We start from the raw sequence: 24,497 nt of genomic DNA, 5'->3' as shown, positions 1-24,497 counted from the left end.
CATCACTGTCGACCCTGCAAAGTCCTCCAGGCTAACATCTGAAGGCTGGTGCCAACATTGGGAGAGCTGCCTCACAGACTGGACAAAGCAAGTCACAGAATCACACTTTACAGATTACATCCCAGACAACACTATCACCATCCCTGGGTAGTCGTGTCCCATCTGCATGATGGTATTCAGTCAGGAGTTCCCAACATCAACTCCGGACTCCGTGAAGTGTCATGGCACCAGGTTCAAACATGCACAAGGAACCCTCCTGCTGATTACCATGTACCGTCAGCTGATGAATCAGGATGGGCGACTTCAAAGGGTCCATCACTAAGAGTGACTCCACTACTGCCCGAGCTGGGCGAGTCCTAAAGGACATAGCTACTAGACAGGGTCTGCGACAGGTGGTGAGGGAACCAACAAGATGGAAAAACATTCTAGATCTCATCCTCATTGTCGAAAAAATAGGGCTAGACCGTGCAGGAGAGATGTTAGGAAGCATTTCTTCACTCAAAGGGTGGGAACTCTCTTCCACAAACTGCAGTTTAAACTAGATCAGTTGTTCATTTTAAATCTGCGATAGATAGTTTGTGTTAAGCAAAGATACTAAGGATATGGGTCAAAGGCATGGAGCATGTTGTGTGGCACTATCACTGTGCTAAATGGGATAGATTCAGAACAGATCGAGCAACTCAAGACTGGGCATCCATGAGGTGCTGTGGGTCATCAGCAGCAGCAGAATTGTATTCAACCACAATCTGCAACCTCATGGCCCGGTATATCCCCCACTCTACCATTACCATCAAGCCAAGGAGGGCAGCACGGTGGCCTAGTGGTTAGCACAACCGCCTCACGGCGCTGAGGTCCCAGGTTCGATCCCGGCTCTGGGTCACTGTCCGTGTAGAGTTTGCACATTCTCCCCGTGTCTGCGTGGGTTTCGCCCCCACAACCCAAAAATGTGTAGAGTAGGTGGATTGGCCACGCTAAATTGCCCCTTAATTGGAAAAAATAATTGGGTAATTAAATTTATATTAAAATAAAACACCATCAAGCCAAGGGATCAACCCTGGTTCAAGGGCTGCTCAGTGGTGCAAGTGGTTAACACGGTTACCTCACGGCGCCAAGGTCCCAGGTTCAATCCCGGCTCTGGGTCACTGTCCGTGTGGAGTTTGCACATTCTCCCCGTGTTTGCGTGGGTTTCGCCCCCACAATCCAAAAGATGTGCAGCATAGGTGGATTGGCCACGCTAAATTGTCCCTTAATTGGAAAAAAAGGAACTGGGTGCTCTAAATTTTTTTAAAAAGCTGGTTCAATGAAGAGTGCAGGAGAGCATGCCAGGAGCAACATCAGGCAGACTGAAAAAATGAAGTGTCAACCTGGTGAAGCTACAACACAGGATTACTTGTGTGCAAAACAGTACAAGCAGCAAAGCTAAGCGATTCCACAATCAAAGGATCAGATCTAAGGTCTGTAGTCTTTCCACATCCAGACATGAATGGTGATGGACAATTAAACAACTCACTGGAGGAGGAGATTCCTCAAATATTCCCATCCTCAATAATGAGAGAGCTCTGCATATCTGTCCAAAAGTACAAGGCTGAAGCATTCGCAACAATCTTCAGCCAGAAGTGCAGAATGGATGATCCATCTCGGTCTCCTCCGGAGGTCTCCAGCATCACAGATGTCAGTCTTGAGCCAATACAATTCACTCCACGTGATATCAAGAAACAGCTCTATCAAGTGGCACTTACTTGGCAGTAACCTGCTCATTAACGCTTCGTTTGGCTTCTAGCAGGGTCACTCAGCTCCTGACCTCATTGCAGCCTTGGTTCAAACATGGACAAAAGAGCTGAACTCCAGAGGTGAGGTGAGAGTGACTGCCCTTGACATCAATGTGGAATTTGACCCCCAATCTCCTGTCTTGCCCCCTCGCCTGGGATCACAAAAACCTCACAGGATTTCAAGCCACAGTATTAATCGACAGCTTAATCAAAAAAAATTTGAATTGGATGGACACTTTAAATTTTAAAAAGAATGAAGCAGCTGAAGATGGTTGGCTCTGGGACACTATCCTGAGGAACTCCTGCATTTTCATGATTTGATAAATGCACCATTTAATTACATTTCTGATATGTATTTCCACATCGCGACAACATTACATAAATATTCGTTACAACAACCTGCCTTTATATAGCACCTTTAATCCAATGAAGCTTCCCAAGGTGCTTCCCAGGAGCCTTAAAAAAACAAACAATGACACCGAGCCACATAGGCGATATTAGGTCAAATGACCATACATTTGGTCAAAGAGGTAGGTTTTATTTGTTGCCCTTGAATGGTAGCGTGCAAGCAGCAGAGTTTTGGATGACCTCAAATTTACAGAGGGTAGGAGAGCAGGCCAGGAGTGCATTGGCATAGTCAAGTCTACAGGTAACAAAAGGCACAAATGAGGATGCAGCAACAGATAAACTGAGGCAGGGTTTGCGATGAACAATGTTGCAGAGGTGGAAATAGGCGCTCTTAGTGATAGCACCGATATGTGTTTGGAGGGTGGCACAGTGGTTAGCATTGCTGCCTCACGGCACCGAGAACCCAGGTTCGATCCCGGCCCTGTGTCACTGTCTGTGTGGAGTTTGCACATTCTCCCTGTGTCTGCTTGCGTTTCACCCCATTAATGTCCTTGTCGGATGGCCTGATCTATATTGCAAGAACACTTGTAGCTAAAGTTATAAATTATTTATTAACATTAACTGTGGATCAATTATATACAAAACAACAGATGAATAATGATATGAACATGCACAAGCAACCTCTCTCCCAGCTTCCTAGTCAGTATGAGGTCACCTGACTCTAACATTCACTTACATACTAATGAGACTCCTGGTGGTCAGTCGGCGAATTACAACACACCCATGATATCACTACAACGCCCACAACCCAAAAAGATGTGTCGGATAGGTGAATTCGCCACACTAAATTGGCCCTTAATTGAAAAAAAAGAATTGGGTATTGTCAATTTATTTTAAAAAAGATAAGTGTTTGGAAGCTCATCATGGGGTCAATACAGCAACAAGTGTGCAAACAGTCAACTTCCAGGTTGAGGGATGTAGGGGATCATGGGTTATGGAGAGAAGGCAGGAGAATGGGGATGAGAAACATATCAGTCATGATTGAATGGTGGAGCAGTCTCGATTGGCCGAATGGCCTAATTCTGCTCCTATGTCTTATGGTCAGTTACTAGGGCCTGGAATTTGTAGTAGGGCAATGGTTTTGGTCTTCCCGATATTTAATTGGGAGAACGTTCTGTTCATCCAGTACTGAATGTCAGATAATCTGATAATTTAGCAACAAAGTGAGAGTCAAGTGAGGCAATGGTCATGTAGAGCTGGGTGTCATCAGTGTAGGTGGGGAAACTATGTTTTTGGGTGATGTTGCTGAGGGATAGCACATAGATGGGAAATGGGAGGGGGATGAAGTATTGACCCATAGGGGACACCGGAACTATTGCTACAGGAGAAGGAAGAGAGCCAATTGCAAGTGATAGTCTATGATTAGATGGATAAGGATGGAAGCAGGGGAGCAGTACAACCTGTTTGGATGATGGTGGAGAGATGTTGGATCGATGGTGTTGTTGGAGACGGTAGCGTGGTGGTAATCTCACTGGACTAGTAATCCAGAGGCCCAGGCTAATGCTCTGGGGACACGGGTTCAAATCCAAACCCCACCCTGGCTGGTGGAATTTGAATTCAATTAATAAATCTGGAATTAAAAGATAGTCTCAATGAGAGTAACCATGATACTACCACCAGATGTGTTAAAAGCCCATCTGGGTCATTCGATGTCCTTCAGTGAAGGAAATCTGCCATCCTTTCCTGCTCTGGCCTCGATGTGACTCCATACGCACAGCTATGTGTTTGACTCTCAATTGCCCTCGGAAAATGGCCTAGCAAACCACTCAGGCCAAGGGCAATTAGGAAAGGCTGATGCCTGGATCCTGTGAAAGAATCTTTTAAAAACACGAAAAGGATGAGGACGGTTAGTTCACAGGGGATATTATCTGAGACTTTGATAAGAGAACGACAACATAAAAGTACATTAAGAAGTCTTACAACACCAGGTTAAAGTCCAACATGTTTTTTTCAAACACTAGCTTTCGGAGCACTGCTCCTTCCTCAGGTGAATGTGAATGTAGTTAGCACAATTGCTTCACAGCTCCAGGGTCCCAGGTTCGATTCCCGGCTTGGGTCACTGTCTATGTGGAGTCTGCACGTTCTCCCCGTGTCTGCGTGGGTTTCCTCCGGGTGCTCCGGTTTCCTCCCACAGTCCAAAGATGTGCAGGTTAGGTGGATTGGCCATGCTAATTTGCCCTTAGTGCCCAAAATTGCCCTTAGTGTTGGGTGGGGTTACTGGGTTATGGGGATAGGGTGGAGGGGTGGGCTTGGGTGGGTGCTCTTTGAAAGAGCCAGTGCAGACTCGATGGGCCAAATGGCCTCCTTCTGCACTGTAAATTCTATGATTCTAACCCATAAGACCATAAGACGTAGGAGCAGGATTAGGCCACTCGGCCCATCGAGTCTGCTCCGCCTTTAGATCATGGCTGATATTTTTCTCATCCCCATTCTCCTGCCTTTTCCCCATAACCCCTGATCCCCTTAGTAATCAAGAACCTATCTATCTCTTTCTTAAAGACACTCAATGAATGGGCCTCCACAGCCTTCTGCAGCAAATAGTTCCTCATTCATCACCCTCTGGCTGAAGAAATTCCTCTTCATCTCTGTTTTAAAGGATCGTCCCTTCAGTCTGAGATGGTGTCCTCTGGTTCTGGTATTTCCTACAAGTGGAAACATCCTCTCCACGTCCACTCTATCCAGGCCTCGCAGTATCCTGTAAGTTTCAATAAGATCCCCCCCTCATCCATCTAAACTTGAGTACAAGGTGGCAAGATGGATACAGAACTGGCTAGGTAATTGAAGACAGAGAGTAGCAATGGAGGGTGCTTTTCAGATTGGAGGGCAGTGACTAGTGGTGTTCCGCAGGGATCAGTGCTGGGACCTTTGCTGTTTGTAGTATATATAAATGATCTGGAGGAAAATGTAACTGGTCTGATTAGTAAGGTTGCAAACGACACAAAGATTGGTGGAACTGCGGATAGCGATGAGGACTGTCAGAGGATACAGCAGGATTTAGATCGTTTGGAGACTTGGGCAGAGAGATGGCAGATGGAGTTTATTTCGGACAAATGTGAGGTAATGCATTTTGGAAGGTCTAATGCAGATAGGTGAATGGTAGAACCCTCAAGAGTATTGACAGTCAGAGAGATCTAGGTGTACAGGTCCACAGGTCACTGAAAGAGGCAAGACAGGTGGAGAAGGTAGTCAAGAAGGCATACGGCATTCTTGCCTTCCTTAGGCCGGGGCATTGAATATAAGAATTGGCAAGTCATGTTGCAGCTGTATAGAACCTTAGTTAGGCCTCGCTTGGAGTATAGTGTTCAATTCTGGTTGCCACAGTACCAGAAGGATGTGGAGGCTTTAGAGAGCGTGCAGAAGAGACTTACCAGGATGTTGCCTGGTATGGAGGGCATTAGCTATGAGGAGCGGTTGAATAAACTCGGTTTGTTCTCACTGGTATGACAGAGGTTGAGGGGCGACCTGATAGAGGTCTACAAAATTATAAGGGGCATAGACAGAATAGATAGTCAGAGGTTTTTTCCCAGGGTAGAGGGGTCAATTACTAGGGGGCATAGGTTTAAGGTGCGAGGGGCAAGGTATAGAGATGTACAAGGCAAATTTTTTACAGAGGCTAGTGGTGCCTGGAACTCGCTGCCGGAGGAGGTGGTGGATGCAGGGACGATAGTGACATTTAAGGGGCATCTTGACAAATACATGAATAGGATGGGAATAGAGGGATATGGACCCAGGAAGTGTAGAAGATTTTAGTTTAGATGGGCAGCATTGTCGGCACAGGCTTGAAGGGCCGAAGGGCCTGTTCCTGTGCTGTACTTTTCTTTGTTCTTTGTTCTTTGTTCTAGTACAGACCCAGAGTCCTCAACCGCTTTTCATTCCAGGGATCATTCTTGTGAACCTCCTCTAGACCCTTTCCAGGTGTCAATGTAAGCCTACTTGTGACACTAATAAAGATTATTATTATGTTTCCATTACTTCTTTTGCCAATTAGCTCTAGGGCTGCCAACTCGCCAGGACTGGCCTGGAGTCTCCAAGAATTGAAGATGAATCTCCAGGATATTGTGTGCAATCCTGGAGAAGTATCTTTGGGGCATTAAAAAAATGTTTTCTTATTTAGTTTTGTTTAAAAATTATTTTTTATCAGTTATAAAAATATTGAAAATTGGGGTAAAAAAGATTGTTTAGCTGACAGTTAAGCATTATCCAAGTGAGTAAGGCGTCTTTCCAATTGGCGTAGGAAGACAGTGCGTCACAAAGATGGATGTTTTGGCCGGCTAATGGCTGGAATGGGGGGGGGGGGGCAAGCCATGTGATGAAACCTCCAGGAATACATTTACTCGCAGTTGGCAACCGTATGGTGTCCTCTTCTTCTTGATCCATCCACCAATGGGAACAGTTGTTCCCTTTCTACTCTGTCTAGGTTCCTCATGATTTTGAATACCTCTATCAGATCTCCTCTCAACCTTCTCATCTCCCAGGGAAACAGCCCCAACTTCTGCCTGCCTCAGACTGCGAGAGGTGCAGGTGGGTGCTGGTAGGAATGTAAGGGCGGCTGCATTTTCTTGTAGCGCATGGAGAATATGAAATATTTGGGGAGGCAGTGATATTATCACCGGACTAGTAATTCGGAGACCCAGGGTAATGCGCTGTGGTCCTGGGTTCAAATCACAGCATGGTGAAATTTAAATTCAATAAAAATGTGGAATTAAAAGTCTAATGATGACCATGAAACCATTGCCAATTTCTTAAAAAACTCACCTGGTTCCCCAATATCGTCCAGGGATGGAAATCTGCCATCCTTGCCTGGTCTGGCCTACATGTGACTCCTACACAGCGATGCGTTTGACTCTTAATTGCCCTCCCACTGAAATGCTCTAGCAAGCCACTCAGTTCAAGGGCAATTAGGGACGGGCAACAAATGCTGGCCCAGCCAGCGACCCCCACATCCCAAGAACCAAGAAAAAAAAATCTTTCTTCCTTCATCCAGGAAGAGTGGCTGTCTCGATCCACTGGTGCGGGTGTCATTAAAATGCAGGCCAGGGCGAGTGGAGGAGCAGGAGAGAAAAGATGAGGTGGGTGCGCGATCAGGTTGCTAGAAGTTGTCACTGTCAACAAAATAAAATTGAATCTGTGCATTATTTTTTGTCATTTGCCACACAAATGGGGAGGGGAGGGTGGAGAGGAACCTATCAATTGACATTAGTTGCATGGTTTAGGTGGGAGCAGACGTCGAAGGAGGTTTAAATTCCTCTCCACTTTCCATCACTTCGTCCTGCTCCGATTGTGTGAGTCGTGCATTGCTTTCATTGCAGTGGGTGGGGAATATGTGTGTGTTTATGTGAGGGACAGGCCCGGGGCGCGAGAGCTCATGGGAAGGCCTCAGTCAGCCATGTTCTTCAATTGTGTTTTTGTAGCGAGAGGGGGAATCTAAAATTATATAGAGGAGGAAACAAAAATTGCCAGAGGCTCGCGCGGGGGGAGAAGGAACCAGGCAGGGAGGAGAGAGAGAAAAAAAAGACAACAGATAAAGGACAGGTAAGTGGCAGCGCTTTGCGTGAGGTGGCAACTTGTGGGAAATGTTGTACAAAGTATTCCCCTCTCTTTCCCCTTTCTGTTGTGCATTGACTTTGTATCCAGCTCTTTGTGAAGGCTGGAGCTGCTGTAACAAACTTTAAGGTATCCATTTTGTGGCAGCAACATTGTAGCAAATTGGCGCGAGCTCCCGGGTCAACGTTCCATTTCTGCCTCGTTCGCTCTCTTGGTTTTGTGTATCTGTCCCTTGAAATTTTGTTTTATCTGCCCTCTTACTAATCCTTATTTTATTTTTGCTGATCGGGGTTCACCCCGTCGAGTAAGCCGAATTGGGATTCTTGTATCCGGGGAAAAAAAAATGTTTTTCTGCCTCCAGGGTTGGAAGCAAATTCGTTTTTTGGAAAAAAAAAGTTTTACTTCCCCCCTCCCCCACATCTAAAAAATAAAATGCAAAGCGGGACACGCTGCATTTATTTATTTTTAAAAATATAATGCTTCAGTCCCTTCGCCCCCAGCTGTTGCAACGCTTCACCATCTTTGTTCTGGCTGATCTTTCCTCTTCTATCGCCCATTTTAAAAATAGGTTTTGATTTCGAATTCTTCACTTAGTCAAGGCGGGGGAGGGGAGGGAAGAGTTTAGTTATGTTTTTTTTTGGCAGGATCAATTTGGATTTTGTTTTTTTTTGGGAGGGAAAAAAATAAATTCCTGTCAGGAAATGAGATTTTGAGCCTCTTGCCTGGGCTGGAGTTCTGTTAGAGCAAACTACCTGTTTTCAGAAGCTTCCCTCAATGTGCACCTGAGGGAAAAGTTTGCCTATTGTTTTTTTGTTTTCAGTTGGTTCTGCCTGGCAATTCTGCCATTTGAATGTCATGTTTCCCATCTAATTGGGGGAAGATGGGAAAAGAGTGATTTGAACGGTACGTCAACAGCTCAGCCTGCCTTCCTCTCAATATTAGTCACCAGCACAAGTGGCTCCTATTTACAAACAGTAGCACCTTCCTCCTGAACAAGGAAACAAATTGCTTTTTTTTTTGCCCAAAGTTTCAAAAAGCACATTTTAAAAACAAGATTGACAACGCAGTGTTGTTGCTCGCTTCCCCCAGGGTTTGGAATTTTTCTCTTGTTTTTTTATTTTGAGTATCCAGTTATTTTTCTCCAATTAAGGGGCAATTTAACGTGGCCAATCCACCTACCCTGCACATCTTTGGGTTGTGGGGGTGATATCCACACAGACACGGGGAGAATGCGCAAACTCCGCACGGACAGTGGGCCGGGGCTAGGATTCGAACCCGGGTCCTCGGCGCCGTCAGGCAGCAGTGCTAATCACTGTGTCACCGTGCCGCCCCTCTCTTCAAGGTTGTGCGACCTTTCAACTCTCTACCTCCAAAGAGGTGGTGGAAGTGGGGAATCACTGAATATTTTCAAAGCAGAGGTAGATTGTTAGGTGAGGGAATTGAAGATTATTGGGGGTAACTGGGGAATGTGGAACTGGAAACAAACAGATCAGTCGTGATCTTATCGAATGGCAGAGGGGGCTCGAGGGGCCGAATGGCCTTTTGCACTGTAGGAATTCAATGATATCTCTGCCCCTATATCCTATGTTCATCACCACCCCCCTTCATGTGATGCTCCTTAAAAGTGATCAAGCTTTTTAGTCACCTGAACTTCTCATGTAGCTCGGTGTCAGATTTCTGTCTGGCTAGGTTGCAATGAAATGCCTTGGGTTGTTTTACTATATCAAAGGTGTTATATAAATGTAAGTTATAGTGCAGTGGTTAGCACTGCTGCCTCACAGCGCTGAGGATCCGAGTTCGATCCTGGTCCTGGGCCACTTTCCACGTGGAGTTTGCACATTCTGCCCTGCGGAGATTTTCCAGCATTTTCTCTTTTAAAAAAAAAAAAAAAAAAAAATTTAGAGTACCCAATCCATTTTTTCCAATTGGGGGGCAATTTAGCGTGGCCAATCCACCAAGTCTGCACATCTTTTGAGTTGTGGGGGCAAAATTCTGCCCGTGTCTGAAACCAAAGAGAAAATGCTGGGGGCAGCACGATGGCGCAGTGGGTTAGCACTGCTATCTCACGGCGCCGAGGTCCCAGGTTCAATCCCGACTCTGGGTCACTGCCCGTGTGGAGTTTGCACGTTCTCCCCGGGTTTGCGTGGGTTTCGCCCCCACAACTCAAAAGATGTGCAGACTTGGTGGATTGGCTACGCTAAATTGCCCCCTAATTGGAAAAAAATGAATTGTGTACTCTAAATTTATTTTTAAAAAAAAGAGAAAATGCTGGAAAATCTCCGCAGGTCTGGCAGCATCTGTAGGGAGAGAAAAGAGCTAAAGTTTCAAGTCCAGATGACCCTTCAAAGCTCCCCGTGTCTGTGTGGGTCACCCCCACCCCCCCTAATTGGCTGGGCCAGCATTTGTTGCCCGTCCCTAATTGCCCCCTAATTGGGAAGAAAAGAATTGGGTACTCAATTTATTTTTTAAAAACTCCTCCCCCATTGTGACTAATGCAGACTCATTTAAAAAAAATGAAATACTGCAGTTTCAGGAAATCTGAAACAAAACCAGAAAATGCTGTAAAAACTCCATCCGTTAAGAAAGAAGAACAGGTATGAAGCGTTACACTGGATTTGAAATGTTAACTCTGTTTCTGTCTTCGCAGTGCTGCCAGACCTGAGTTTTTCTGGCTTTTTCTGTTTCTAATGTTTGTTTTCTCCATTGCTCCACCTCTAATATTCCATTGTTTCTTTAAACTGTTCTGTGCAGATTCAGGAAATGTTTTTGATTTGATTTATTATTGTCATATGTATTGGTATACAATGAATAGTATTGTTTCTTGCATGCTATACAAACAATGCATACCGTACATAGGGTAGGAATGAGAGACTGCAGAATATAATGTTAAATTATAATGTTAAAGATGAAGTCACACGGGATCAGGGGTGAGCTGGCAAGGTGGATACAGAACTGGCTAGGTCATAGAAGGCAGAGGGACGCAATGGAAGGGTGCTTTTCTGATTGGAGGGCTGTGACTAATGGTGTTCCGCAGGGATCAGTGCTGGGACCTTTGCTGTTCGTAGTATATATAAATGATTTGGAGGAAAATGTAACTGCTCTGATTAGTAAGTTTGCGGACGACACAAAGGTTGGTGGAATTGCAGATAGCGATGAGGACTGTCAGAGGATACAGCAGGATTTAGATCGTTTGGAGACTTGGGTGGAGACATGGCAGATGGAGTTTAATCCGGACAAATGTGAGGTAATGCATTTTGGAAGGTCTAATGCAGGTAGGGAATATATAGTGAATGGTAGAACGCTCAAGAGTATTGACAGTCTGCGAGATCTGGGTGTACAGGTCCACAGGTCACTGAAAGGGGCAACGTGGGTGGAGAAGGTAGTCAAGAAGGCATACGGCATGCTTGCCTTCATTGGCCGGGACATTGAGTATAAGAATTGGCGAGTCATGTTGCGGCTGTATAGAACCTTAGTTAGGCCACACTTGGAGTATAGTGTTCAATTCTGGTTGCCACACTACCAGAAGGATGTGGAGGCTTTAGTGAGGGTGCAGAAGAGATCTACCAGGATGTTGCCTGGTATGGAGGGCATTAGTTATGAGGAGCAGTTGAATAAACTCGGTTTGTTCTCACTGGAACGACGGAGGTTGAGGGGCGACCTGATAGAGGTCTACAAAATTATGAGGAGCATATACAGAGTGGATAGTCAGAGGCTTTTCCCCAGGGTAGAGGGGTCAATTACTAGGGGGCATAGGTTTAAGGTGCGAGGGGCAAAGTTTCGAGTAGATGTATGAGGTAAGTTTTTTACACAGAGGGTAGTGGGTGCCTGGAACTCGCTGCCGGAGGAGGTGGTGGAAGCATGGACGATAGTGACATTTAAGGGGCATCTTGACAAATACATGAATAGGATGGGAATAGATGGATACGGACCTAGGAAGTGCAGAAGATTTTAGTTTAGATGGGCAGCATGGTCGGCACAGGCTTGAAGGGCCGAAGGGCCTGTTCCTGTGCTGTACTTATCTTTGTTCTTTATTCTAAATGGGGATCTGTGGGGTTTGAAAGGCCACGTGTGTTAAGATGTTGACCAGGATCTGTTATTATTAATGGGCTGCTTCAATATTGGAAATGATGTGAATTGAGTTGAATGCTGCACAGCAAACAGCCTGATCGCAGACATAGGGCAGATCATTGAAATGGCCAAATGGTGAAAACACTGTCCTGAGCTACTCCTGCAGCGATATGCTCGGGCTGTCTATCTTCTTCTTGAGTCAGTGTTCGACTCCAGTGACAGGGGAATTTTCCCTGGGTTGAGGAGGGTAGCTAAATCTCTCCTCTCCTCTTGTGTCCGTGTCCAGATTAATGATGTCTGGAGCCGGGTGGTTCTGGCAGAATCTAAGCTGAGTATTGGTGAATAGTTGGGTGAGTAGAGTGTAATTTTATGATGACTATCTCCATCACTAATTGGGTGTTAACATGGATGCTGCTGGTAGGCCATTTGACTCACACTTGCGGGGGTGAGGGACGAGGCTATTTTTATTTGCTGGCCGTCTGAAGTTCACGCAGCCAGCAGGAGGCATTTGGCAACCATATCGCGAGGGGTCCCATCCGAGCAGCACTCTGTACATGTCAAGGATTTAAAAAAATATAAATATAGTGTACCCAATTCATTTTTTCCAATTAAGGGGCAATTTAGCGTGGCCAACCTTGCACATCTTTGGGTTGTGGGGCGAAACTCGTGCAAACTCAGAGCCAGGATCGAACCTGGGACCTTGGCGCCGTGAGACTGTAGTGCTACCACTGCACCACCGTGCTTCTCTAAAGTTAAGGATCTTGCCTGGGATCTCCGTTGTCTGGTTTGGTTTATTTATTTAAAAAAAAAAAAAAAAAAATTTTTTAGAGTACCCAATTCATGTTTTCCAATTAAGGGGCAATTTAGTGTGGCCAATCCACCTACTCTGCACATCTTTGGGTTGTGGGGGCGAAACCCACGCAAACACGGGGAGAATGTGCAAACTCCACACGGACAGTGACCCAGAGCCGGGATTGAACCTGGGACCTCGGCGCCGTGAGGCAGCAATGCTAACCACTGCGCCACCGTGCTGCCCCGGTTTGGTTTATTTTGGAGCACTTTATGTATTTGCCTTTCGAGCCCTGAAGGGAGAGAAGCCCTTTTCCCCCCATCAAAATGTTTTGTCTAATTCTACTTTTCCTAGCCCCCTCCCTCTCACCCTCATACACACATCTCACTCACACACTATACACACTTGGCGCGCGCACACTCTCTCTTAACTCTTCCCACCAGCTCCTTTTCGAGGCTCCGCCGCTGGCAATAAGCTGGGTGCAGCCCCCCCCCCCAAGCTGCTGGCCAAGTTGGCTCCTGCCTCGCCTCGGCCTCTCTGTTGGCCATGGACTATTCTGCCCAGCAACAGCACAGTGGAATAAATTAAATGGGCCAATCAGGGCAAGGCATTTGGGAACATTGGATGCTGGTGGCAAGCTGACTAATTCTTTTAAAATTTTGCGCCTTCAAAGCAGCGTTTACTGGTCACATGGTGGCTGCCCGCTTACTGGTCACGTGGTGGCTGCCCGCTTACTGGTCACGTGGTGGCTGCCCGCTCTGCAGACCTCCTGGAGACCCTAGTTTGGGGAAACCCTGACTTGGGGTTGCTCCAGTGCAATATTGAGAGAGCGCCACCTGTCTTTCAGATAAGGTATTAAAACCAAAACTTCCTCGACCTGTGAACACAATTTATGCGCTTAGAAAGGTTGGCGTGAAATGAAATTGAATGCATGGAACTGTTTTTCTTCCTGGGATTGGGTGAGGGGCTTTCAAGGCCATTTCAGAAGGTAGTTAAGAGCCGCATGGGTGTGGTCTGGAGTCACATGTAGGCCAGACTGGGTAGGTTTGGCAGGTTTCCTTCACTAAAGAGGACATTGGTAAATATGGTGTGTTTTTACGACAATCGATGGTCACTGAGACTAGCTTCTTGTTCTAAATCCCGGCAGCTGGCTGAATCTCTGGATTAGTCCAGTGACATTACCCCCATCGCGTCACCCCCAGCTAATCCGTATGGAAACGAAGACTTAATGACAAGTCATAAATGTGTTGGGAGGAAATGTTTTAAAAAAAATCCTGGCTTTCAAATTCTTCTAAGGCCGTTCCCCTCTCTACCTGTAATCCCCAGAGCCCGCCAAGAACTCTTACTCGTCCTCCAATCGTTCCATTGGCAGCCATACCTTCACATATGGGCAGCACGGTAGCACAGTGGTTAGTTAGCACAGTTGCTTCACAGCTCCAGGGTCCTCGGTTCGATTCCCGGCTTGGGTCACTATCTGTGGGGAGTCTGCTACGTTCTCCCCGTGTCTGGGTGGGTTTCCTCCGGGTGCTCCAGTTTCCTCCCAGTCCAAAGATGCGCAGGTTAGGTGGATTGGCCACGCTAAATTGCTCTTGGTATCCAAAAAGGTTAGGTGGGGTCACTGGGTTATGAGGATAGAGTGGAGGTGTGGGCTTAAGTGGGGTGTTCTTTCCAAGACCTGATGGGCCGAATGGTCTCCTGCACTGGATATTCTAGGATATGCCTGAAACTCGAGAATTCCCTCCTGGGAATTCTCTGTCTCTCCCTCTTCCCATTTAAGATGTTCATTTAAAGCCTAACTTCTGATATCTCCTTGTGGTGTTCCTCTGTATCCAGTTTTGTTTGATGGTGATCCTTTGGGGATGTTGCACAGGTTACAGGTGCTATACAAATGCAGCCTGTCGTTGTTGGAAGCTTTATGCAAATTTCAGCCTCCAGGGGTGCGTTTAGAATGCGACTTTTTGTTTTGCTCTGTGATGTGTGTCGACCTGTGCTTTTGTTTTTGTTCATCGATGCTTGAGTTTCAGCTGTGATGAGTGCTTGCATTCAATGCTGCGGTTGGGTTTGGTGCGCCTAGGCAGCTGTGGAATCGGCTGAGTACGACTCTGAGGCTATTGCCTATGGTCCAGTTGCCTGACAGGATCGGGAGGGTGTTGATGTCGACAGTGTGATTCTATTCAGCCCATCCCTGCCTGTGCTAGCTCTTCAGTGGCACCATCATCAATTAAAGCCACTCCCATGTTCTCTTCCCATAACCCTGCAATTCTTTTCCCCCCCCACCCCCCCCTTCGAAATATCCTCCAGTTCATGTGGTCTGCAATACGTTGAGCTGAATAAGCCCCTGATAAGCATCCTGCTGGATGTAAGGAGCTTTACTGAAGGACAGTTTTGTCACCAGGGGATAATCTGATGTCATCACCGAGTTGTCCTTGGAGGCACTTCTAATGACTGATTAGTTAATTGTGAGGTCAAGGTTCACTTAGTTTATGCAAAGCCATCTGAATTCTAAGACGGGGCTTAATACCTGTTCGTTTACTTTGTGAGATCTTGCTGTTTGTATGAATTTTCCTTTCAAAGAGACCTTGCTGTCGAAGTTTTCCTTCGCAATCTGGCGGCAATGTTCAGTGACAGAAATCAAGCTCAAAGTTCTCTATTGGCAACTTTGCTCAGCAGGCTCCTGTGCTCGGGTGCCCTGACTTAGAGGAGAGATGTCCTTGGACAAGGCTCTTGCTCGTCCGCTCTCTGTAACTCTAGCCATAGAATCCCTACAGTGCAGAAGGAGGCCATTGAGCCCATCACATCTGCAACCATCCTCTCGATGAGCACCCGACTAGGCCCTCTTTTCCCCGCCTTATCTCTGGACACCCCATAACTTAGCCTGCACATCTTTGGACTGTGGGAGGAAACCGGAGCAGCTGGAGGAATCCCACGGAGAAACGTGCACATTCCACACAGTCACCGAGGCCGGAATCGAACCCGGGTCTTTGGTACTGTGAGGCAGCAGTGCTACATAAATCCCACACCAACATGGTTCACTATTTCGATCAAAAATTAATTGAGATACACCGAATGATAATGGCTGCATTGAAAATTAAATTGCCACTGCATTTGGCACACTAATTAAAAAAAAAATTAGAGTACCCAATTCTTTTTTTCTCAATTAAGGAGCAATTTAGCGTGGCCAATCCACCTACCTTGCACGGACAGTGACCTGGGACCTGGATGGAACCCTGGTCCTCAGCGCTGTCAGTGCTAACCACTGCGCCATTGTGCTGAATTTTGGGACACTGATGATCTGGATTTTGCATGTTGCTCTTGCAGGCGTGCAGAGGTACCTTGGAATGACCTTTTCTCCTGTTTGTATTTCAGGCCCTAGAACAACTCGGAAGGAAGGAAGATGGCTCGTACCAAGCAAACTGCCCGTAAATCTACTGGTGGCAAAGCACCAAGGAAACAGCTGGCAACAAAAGCTGCCCGTAAGAGCGCACCGTCCACTGGCGGTGTGAAGAAGCCTCATCGTTACCGGTTAGTGGCTGAACTGGGTGCCTGGAGCTTAGCCCTTAGTCCTGGGCTTGAGCAGATTGTGCGGTGTACTATATAGTCGGTTCATGCAGATTTCTCTGCCCCCACCACCTTTCCCCTGTGGTCTGGTTGGGGTATTCGATAGAGAGAGGCCAATCAAACAGCATGACTGCCAATCCCAACCTTCCCCTGGCCAGAGCAGAGCTTGGTGACTGCTGCTCAAGGTTGGCCAGTGACCTGCGGTCTGACCTCCCAGGTCTCTGGAGCCCTTCCTTCCAACATAAGGTCAAAAGTGGGGATGTTTGCGGATGCCTGCACAATGTTCAGCACCATTCGTGACTCCTCCGATAATGAAGCAGTCCATGTCCAAATGCAGCAAGACCTGGACAATATCCAGGCTTGGGCTGACAAGTGGCAAGTTACATTCGTGCCACATAAGTGCCAGGCAATGACCATCTCCAACAAGAGAGGAAGAAATCATTGTCCCTTGACATTCAGTGGCATTACCATCGCTGAATCCCCCACAATCAACATCCTGGGGGTTACCATTGACCAGAAACTGAACTGGACTAGCCATGTTAATACTGTGACCACCAGGGCAGGTCAAGGGCTAGGACTCCAACGACAAGTAATTCACCTCCTGATTCTCCAAAGCCTGTCCACTATCTACAAGGCACAAGTCAGGAGTGTGATGAAATACTCTCCATTTGCCTGGATGAGTGCAGCTTCAACAACACTCAAGAAGCTCGACACCATCCAGGACAAAGCAACCCAATTGATTGGGGCCCCTTCCACAAGCATTCAAACCCTCCACTACCAATGAACAGTGGCAGCTGCTTGTACCATCTACCAGATTCCTTAGGCCACACCTTCCAAACCCACGCCAACTACCATCTAGAAGGACAAGAGCAGCTGATTCCTGGGAACCCCACTACCTGGAGGTTCCCATCCCAAGTCACTCACCACCCTGACTTGGAAATATATCGTCACTCCTTCACTGTCACTGGGGCAACATCCTGGAACTCCCTCCCTAACAGCACTGTGGGTGTACCTACCCCACATGGATAGCAGAAATTCAAGAAGGAAGCTCACCACCACTTAGTGTGGCCATTTAGAGTGGGGAATAAATACTGGCCGAGGTAGACACCATGACTAAATTTTTCAAAAAGTGACAAGTTAAATGTAAATTCTATGATTCTAAAGGAAACGCTTTATGATCAGAAATGGTTCTCCACATCAAAGTCAAGATGGAGCTATTTGGGTTGGTGGGGAGAGGGTGGTGCTTAGCAACACTATTGATAATTTGAGAGTTTGCTTTCTTCATTGTGGGATATGTGCCAATGAATAGAATCATGGAATTTACAATGCTGAAGGCCATTCGGCCCATCGAGTCTGCACCGGCCTTTGGTAAGAGCACCCTACCCAAGTCCACACACCCTCCACCGTAACCCAGTAACCCCCACCTAACCTTTTTGGACACTAAGGGCAATTTAGCATGGCCACTCCACCTAACCTGCACATCTTTGGACTGTGGGGGGGGGAAACTGGAGCACCCGGAGGAAACCCACGCAGACACAGGGAGAACGTGCAGACTCCACATAGACAGTGACCCAAGCCGGGAATTGAACCTGGGACCCTGGAGCTGTGAAGCAACAGTGCTAACCACTGCGACCATGCCTCCTGCTGGACCTACGAAGCAGATCGTTTAATGAGCTAACCAATTGTTTGTAATAGCCCTGCACGGTTTTCCTCTTTGATTATCCATCCGATTCCCTATTCAAAGTTTAACTCAATCTGCTCTCACCGTCAGACAGTGAATTACATAATCACAACTTGCTGTGTAAACCCTGCCATGCCAGATGAATGAAGCTCAAACTTTGGAATGGGACACGAAGGGCTGTTTTCCCATGTGTGGACAAGGTGTCCCACCATATCCTTCATTCAATCTCTCGATCTGATTCTTTCAAAAAGGAAATCAACAAGTGTGGGGTTTATTTTTGTGTTTGGCTCACGTGCACTTTTAATGAATTATGACTGGCATCTGTTGCTGGAACCCACTGATTTAACCTGCCTAACCCGTTCCCTCCCAGCCCAGGTACTGTGGCCCTCCGAGAAATCAGACGCTACCAGAAGTCTACTGAGCTTCTGATCCGCAAGCTTCCCTTCCAGCGCCTCGTCCGTGAAATTGCTCAGGACTTCAAGACCGACTTGCGCTTTCAAAGTGCTGCCATTGGCGCCTTGCAGGTGATTTATTTCTCCAGTGTGTTCTCCCTCCTTGAAGTAGCTCCTTGCGTGGCCGAAGGGGGTGGAAAGGGTTGCGGGTCAAGAAGGTCTGTAACCGTTGCCCAATGCTATTCTTCACAAGTGATCCTTTGTGTTGAGTATTTAACCAGGAGGAATTGTATTCAGGCCTGACATTGTCCTCATCCACAGTATATTGTGAGTGACGCCCATGGCCAGTGGGTTGCATTCACAGTACCGGGGGTTCAATTCCCACTCCACAGACTTTAGCACGTAATTTAGGCTGATAGATAGAAACATAGAGAGAAAATAGAAGTAAGAGGAGGCCATTTGGCCCTTTTAGACCCAAGAACTATATCTAATTCCTTTGGCTTCAACTAATTTCTGTGGCATTGAATTCCACAGATTCATCACTCTCTGGGTGAAGACATTTTTCCAAGGTTTACCCCTTTTCCTCAAACTATGACCCCTAGTTCTGGGCTCCCCCACCATCGGGAACATTCTTTCTGAACTACCCAGTCTAATCAGGTTAGAAATTTACTCGTTCTATAAGATTCCCTCTCACTCTTCTAAACGCCAATGACTATAATCCTAACCGACTTAGTCTCTTCTCATATGACAGTCCCGCCATCCCAAGAATCAGCCTGGTAAACCTTCACTGCTCTCCCTCCATAGCAAGAACATCCTTCCTCAGATAAGGACACCAAAACTGCACACAATACTGCAGGTGTAGCCTCACCAATGCCCTATACAATTGCAGTAAAACATCCCAATTCCTATACTCAAATCCTCTCGCTAAAAAGGCTAACAGACCATTTGCCTTCTTTACTGCCTGTGTTACTGTGCACTTACTCTCAGTGACTGATGCACGAGGACACCAAGGTCTCGCTGAGTATCCACCTCTCAATTTATGCTCGTTCTATTACACCCGTCCTGTCCTATTTTGCTACCAAAACGGATACCAAACTTCACGTTTACCCACATTATACTGCATCTGCCGTGCATATGCCCACTCCCACAGCCTGCCCAAATCCTGCTGAAGCATCTCTGCATCCTCCTCACAGCTCACCCTCCCACCCAACTTTGTATCATCTGCAAAATTTGGAGGTAGTACATATATCTCATCCAAATCATTAATATATAACGTGAACAGTAGGGGTCCTAGCACAGATCCCTGCAGTACCCCACTAGTCACTGATTGTCAGTCAGAAAAAGACTCATTTAACCAACATTTTGCTTCCTGTCAGCTAACCAGCTTTCTATCCATCTCAAGACACTACCCGTAACCCCATGCACTTTAACTTTACATACTACTCTGCTATGCGAGACCTTGTCGAAAGCCTTCTGAAAGTCTCAATAAACCGCATCCACCGGTTCTTCCTGGTCAACTCTATTGGTTACTTCTTCAAAGAATTCCAGTAGATTTGTCGAGCATGATTTTACTTTCATAAATCCATGTTAACTTTGACTGATTATACCACTGCTTTCCAAATGCTGTGCTATGAAATCCTTGATAATGGACTTCTACAACTTCCTTACTACCGACGTTAGGCTCACTGGCCTATAGTTCCCTGCTGTCTCTCCACCTCCCTTTCTGAATAGTGGGGTTACATTCGCTCCCCTCCAATCTGTAGGAACCATTCCAGAGACCAAAGAATTTTGGAAAATGACACCAATGGATCTACCAATTCTAGAGCCACTTCCTCAAGTACTCTGGGATGCAGATTATCAGGCCCTGGAAATTTGTCTGCCTTCAATCCCATTAATTTCCCGGTCCAGTGCTGCGATGTTGTCTTTCAGACCAGACATTGAAATAAACCTTACTCAAGTGGATGTAAAAGATCCCATGGTACTTGTTGGAAGGATAGTAGGGCCATTCTTCCCAGTGTCCTGGCAAATACTTATTGGCAGTAGTCCAGAACAATGTTTGGAGGGGTTCCAGGATGATATCATTTAAGATAGCACTTCTCAAATAAAGAGCAGTAGACATTTTGAACCATTTCCAGAAAACTGCTACGGCTGGGAGCCAAATGGAAAACTCTGCAGCTGAGATTGATAAATTTTTATTTTGTTCGACGAGGGTCAACTCTACTGGTTACTTCTTCAAAGAATTCTAGTACATACGTCGAGCATGATTTCCCTTTTGGAAATCCATGCTGACTTTGTCTGATTGCCCCACTGCTTTCCAAATGCTGTGCTATGAAATCCTTGATAATGGACTCCTACAACTTCCCTACTACTGCCGTTAGGCTGACTGGTCTATAGTTCCCTGCTGTCTCTCCACCTCCCTTTCTGAACAGCAGGGTTACATTCGATACCCTCCAATCCGTCAGAACCATTGCAGCCAGTCTGGATGCTCGATGATTGTGTACAAGACTGGGATTGATAGATGTTTGGAACAATGGGAACCCAAGGATAGGATGGGTAAGTGGAGTAGAAGCAAAATTCCGTCACAATCTTAATGAATGATGGAACAGACTCGAGGGGCTGAATGGCCTACATCTCCCATAAGATACTGAATATCGCTGTGGACTGATCCCTGGTTTATACCAAGGCCTCTGGGCCTAGTCAATGATTGTTCAGTGGATGGTGGGAGGCGACTGAGAGAAAACACCTTTTCTGAGTTAGTGGTTTACAACAGAAGAGTGATTTCCCATTGCTATTAAATCTGTTCATGAGCACAGACCTGTTAATGACCCCGCTGCATGTTTTATAATAGTTCCTCCCTTTTATACTCTTGAATATAAATCGCACAACAAATTGATGCATCATAATGGCAATTTGTCTAATACAGTATTTCCACTCTTGAAACTCCGATACAGAGAAGGGTTTAAGATGAGTTTGAACGGGCTGCCAAGATTGTGCAGAACCACCAGATTTAGGTTTGATTTGAGGTCTTCCAATTGATGGGGCTGAAGTTGGATCCAAGTGGGAGATAGAATGATACAGTGCAGAAGGGGACCATTCAGCCCATCATGCCTGTGTTGGCTAATTGATACGGCTATCCAGTCAATCCCACTTCTTTGCTCTTTCCTGATAGCCCTATAATATCTTTCTCTTCAAGTATTTCCCCGGTTCTTTTGTGTTTATAAATTTAGAATACCCAATTCATTATTTCCAATTAAGAGGCAATTTAGTGAAGCCAGTCCACCTACCCTGCACATCTTTGGGTTGTGGGGCGAAACCCATGCAAACACGGGGAGAATGTGCAAACTCCACACGGACAGTGACCCAGAGCCGGGATCGAACCTGGGACCTCGGCGCCGTGAGGCAGCAGGGCTAACCCACTGCGCCACCGTGCTGCTCCCCAGTTCTTTTTTTTTTAATTTAGAATATCCAATTCATTTTTTCCAATTAAGGGGCAATTTAACGTGGCCAATCCACCTAACCTGCACATCTTTGGGTTGTGGGGGTGAAACCCACGCAGACACAGGGAGAACGTGCAAACTCCTCACAGACAGTGACCCAGGGCCGGGATTCGAACCCGGGTCCTCAGCGCCGTAGGCAGCAATGCTAATCACTGTGCCACCGTGCCGCCCCCAGTTCTTTTTTTTTTTAATAACTCTTATCAAAACCTTTTGAATGCATCTATCCAATCTCCTCTTATCCTTCTAAGAAGAACAACTTTAACTTTTCCAGTCTTTCCTCGTAACTGAAGTCCCTCATCGCTTGCAACATTCCAGTAAATCTCTGAATTCTCTCCAAGCCCTTGACATCCTTCCTAAAGTGTGGTGCCCAGAATTGAACAGGCATAAAAACATACGACCATAATGCCAGTAGACGGTATGACGCGTGTGGTCATTGTCAGGTAGTGATCATGGGGTAAGTGGGCCTTCCATTTTCAGGAAGTTCCCTTGAGCAAAGGCTCCCTCGCTCAAGGGAACTCCATCCAAAACTGGATGAATCGGCCAGCAGCATCCACAATTTGCAAAGGAACGTACAGAGCATGTCAACAAAAGAGAAATCGTGGACCGTTTCAATAAAGAGCACAGTCATAGCAGTTTTGATGGTTGACTCTTGATGGATGAGGAATGTGGAGGTTCAGCCAAGTTTGTTTCAATGAGGGCAGCAGGGTGGCGCAGTGGTTAGCGTGGCTGCCTCACAGCGCTAAGGTCCCAGGTTCGATCCCGGCTCTGGGTCACTGTCCGTGTGGAGTTTGCACATTTCTCCCTGTGTTTGCGTTGGTTTTGCCCCCATATCCCAAAGATATGCAGGGTAGGTGGATTGGCCATGCTAAATTGCCTCTTATTTGCAAAAAATGAATTGGGTATTCTAAATTTTAAAAAAAAGTTTGTTTCTATTGGCATGAGAAAGTGGTCCAAAGGCCCATGGATGAAAAGACTCACTATCTGGCCAGGGATGTACCGGCCACATGGAAACTAGAACTTGAACCCATTGAGCATTGGACCTCATAATATGGAAAGGATATTGGGAGGGTTTGATGCTAGATTCACTCGGATGCTTGCAGGTGGTGATGTTCCCATGTATCTGCTGCCCTTGTCCTCTTAGGTGGCGGAGTTGCAGGTTTGGAAGGTGCTGTCAAAGGAAATGTGATAGCGCTGAAATTTTATCATCAAAGGCTGGGACAGCGTAGATAGAAGTAGACTGGTTCCAACAGCGAGAGACCAGAGATACAAGATTAAATGTTTGGAACATTAGGAGAAACATCTTCATCAGTGGTGAGGCAGGAGTAATCAATATTCCAGATTAGATTGGATGGATTCATTGGACTCAGATGGGAATTGGGCAGATGAATATGATTGGGACCATGTGGTGTTGTGGAGGGTAAACACTGGCTGGTTGGGCTCAATGGCCAGGCTCTCGCATGTTGACGACTGTGTGTATTTCAGGAGAGTGGGAAGATCGTTTGGATGGGGTTGTAATCTTCGTGTTGTACGCTAGTTACTAACGATTTATTTTCCCTCCCTACCTCCCCCACAGGAAGCAAGTGAAGCCTACCTGGTGGGACTCTTCGAGGACACCAACCTGTGCGCTATCCATGCCAAGCGCGTGACGATCATGCCAAAAGACATCCAGCTAGCTCGTCGCATCCGCGGGGAGCGTGCTTAAACCTCCTATTACCTTGGGCAGGGGGCAGGGAGGGGAGCTAGCATTGAAATCTTCCCCTTTTAATCCCAACTTTTCAACCTCCTAACCTCGTTCCTGCCCCCCACAAAAATAATAAAAGAATAAGTTAAAATCAGTCTATTCTTCCTATCTGGTAGTAGTCAGTGGTTGTTTATCATTTTTTTTCCTCAGGAGGGTGGGGTGGATGATATGGGGAGGGGGGAGAGAGGAGAGTGGGACACGACGGGGGAAGGGAGAGTGTAGGACACATGCATGATTGGGGGGGGGGGGGTTGGAGAGTGGGATATGTTGGGGAGGGGTGTGGGTTATTGTGGGGGGAAGCGAGGGCGATGTGGGACATATCCATCGATTGGGGGGGTCCTGAGATTCTACCTGTTTTAAACATGAGGAGGGGGTGCTGGGGAGAAGGGATGGAAGGATCGTGAATCAACATCTGGGTGTTCTCGTTTACTCTTGCCTGGATCTTCAGTGTGGAGGGAGAGGTGAAATTAAAGAGCAGGCAGATTTATGTATTTGATTTTTTCTTTTATTTTCCAACAACGCAGCTTTGAAAATATTTTAAAACAATTTTTGATTTCTGAAAAATGCCATCAGCATTTGAGAGTTCTTTTTTATATAGTACAAACTTAAATTTCTTATCGGATCTGAAATATAAAATTTAATATTTTTCATAAAGTAGATCCCATTGTTTGCTTTACTTTTTATAAGAGATGTTTTTGGTGTATTTAGTAACTGTTTTTAAATATTTGTGTGTCCTCTTGTGCTGTTTCCAGTAAGGTTTTCCTATTAAAGTATTTGAAACATAATGTGTCGGATTTTAAAGAAACAACCTATTATATATTCCCTGTTGTGTATAACATGCATGTTTATGCAGACACGAGTGGCCCACTCCTGGCCAACGACATGGTGGCACAATTAACTAAGAATATGGTCATGCCTATCAGCATGTAAAGCTCCCCAAACAGATGACCTTGGACCTTGAACACAGCAATATCAACCTCAAATCAACAAGCTGCTCATTGATAAGACAATCATTCAAACACGACCCTGAGCAATTCACAATAATGCTG

The 24,497-nt window shown here is 46.3% G+C and overlaps 1 protein-coding gene across 2 annotated transcripts; it reads left to right on the top strand.

Annotated features, from left to right (window-relative positions):
* The first annotated feature begins 7,504 nt into the window (after window positions 1-7,504).
* On the top strand, window positions 7,505-23,542 carry LOC119967005 (histone H3.3A). 2 transcript variants are annotated; one of them, XM_038798992.1, is made up of 4 exons: window positions 7,505-7,709; window positions 15,946-16,101; window positions 18,189-18,342; window positions 23,281-23,542. In XM_038798992.1, the coding sequence occupies exons 2-4, from the start codon at window positions 15,974-15,976 to the stop codon at window positions 23,407-23,409; spliced, it is 411 nt and encodes a 136-aa protein (XP_038654920.1). In that variant the 5' UTR covers window positions 7,505-7,709; window positions 15,946-15,973; the 3' UTR covers window positions 23,410-23,542. The 2 variants fall into 2 exon arrangements, with proteins under 2 accessions (XP_038654920.1, XP_038654922.1); XM_038798994.1 differs by lacking the exon at window positions 7,505-7,709 and adding an exon at window positions 12,080-12,139.
* Window positions 23,543-24,497: the final 955 nt, after the last annotated feature.

Source organism: Scyliorhinus canicula, chromosome 6 (assembly GCF_902713615.1).
Source record: "Scyliorhinus canicula chromosome 6, sScyCan1.1, whole genome shotgun sequence".
Taxonomy (NCBI): domain Eukaryota; kingdom Metazoa; phylum Chordata; class Chondrichthyes; order Carcharhiniformes; family Scyliorhinidae; genus Scyliorhinus; species Scyliorhinus canicula.
The sequence above is the reverse complement of the archived record's forward strand: the minus strand, read 5'-3'. Positions and strand labels throughout refer to the sequence as shown.

Bases quoted from the DNA above. Each gene is read 5' to 3' on its own strand.
- LOC119967005 (XM_038798992.1), top strand. From the start codon at position 15,974: ATGGCTCGTACCAAGCAAACTGCCCGTAAATCTACTGGTGGCAAAGCA. The intron at 16,102-18,188 runs GTTAGTGGCTGA...GTTCCCTCCCAG, and splicing joins AAGAAGCCTCATCGTTACCG to CCCAGGTACTGTGGCCCTCC. The intron at 18,343-23,280 runs GTGATTTATTTC...CCTCCCCCACAG, and splicing joins CTGCCATTGGCGCCTTGCAG to GAAGCAAGTGAAGCCTACCT.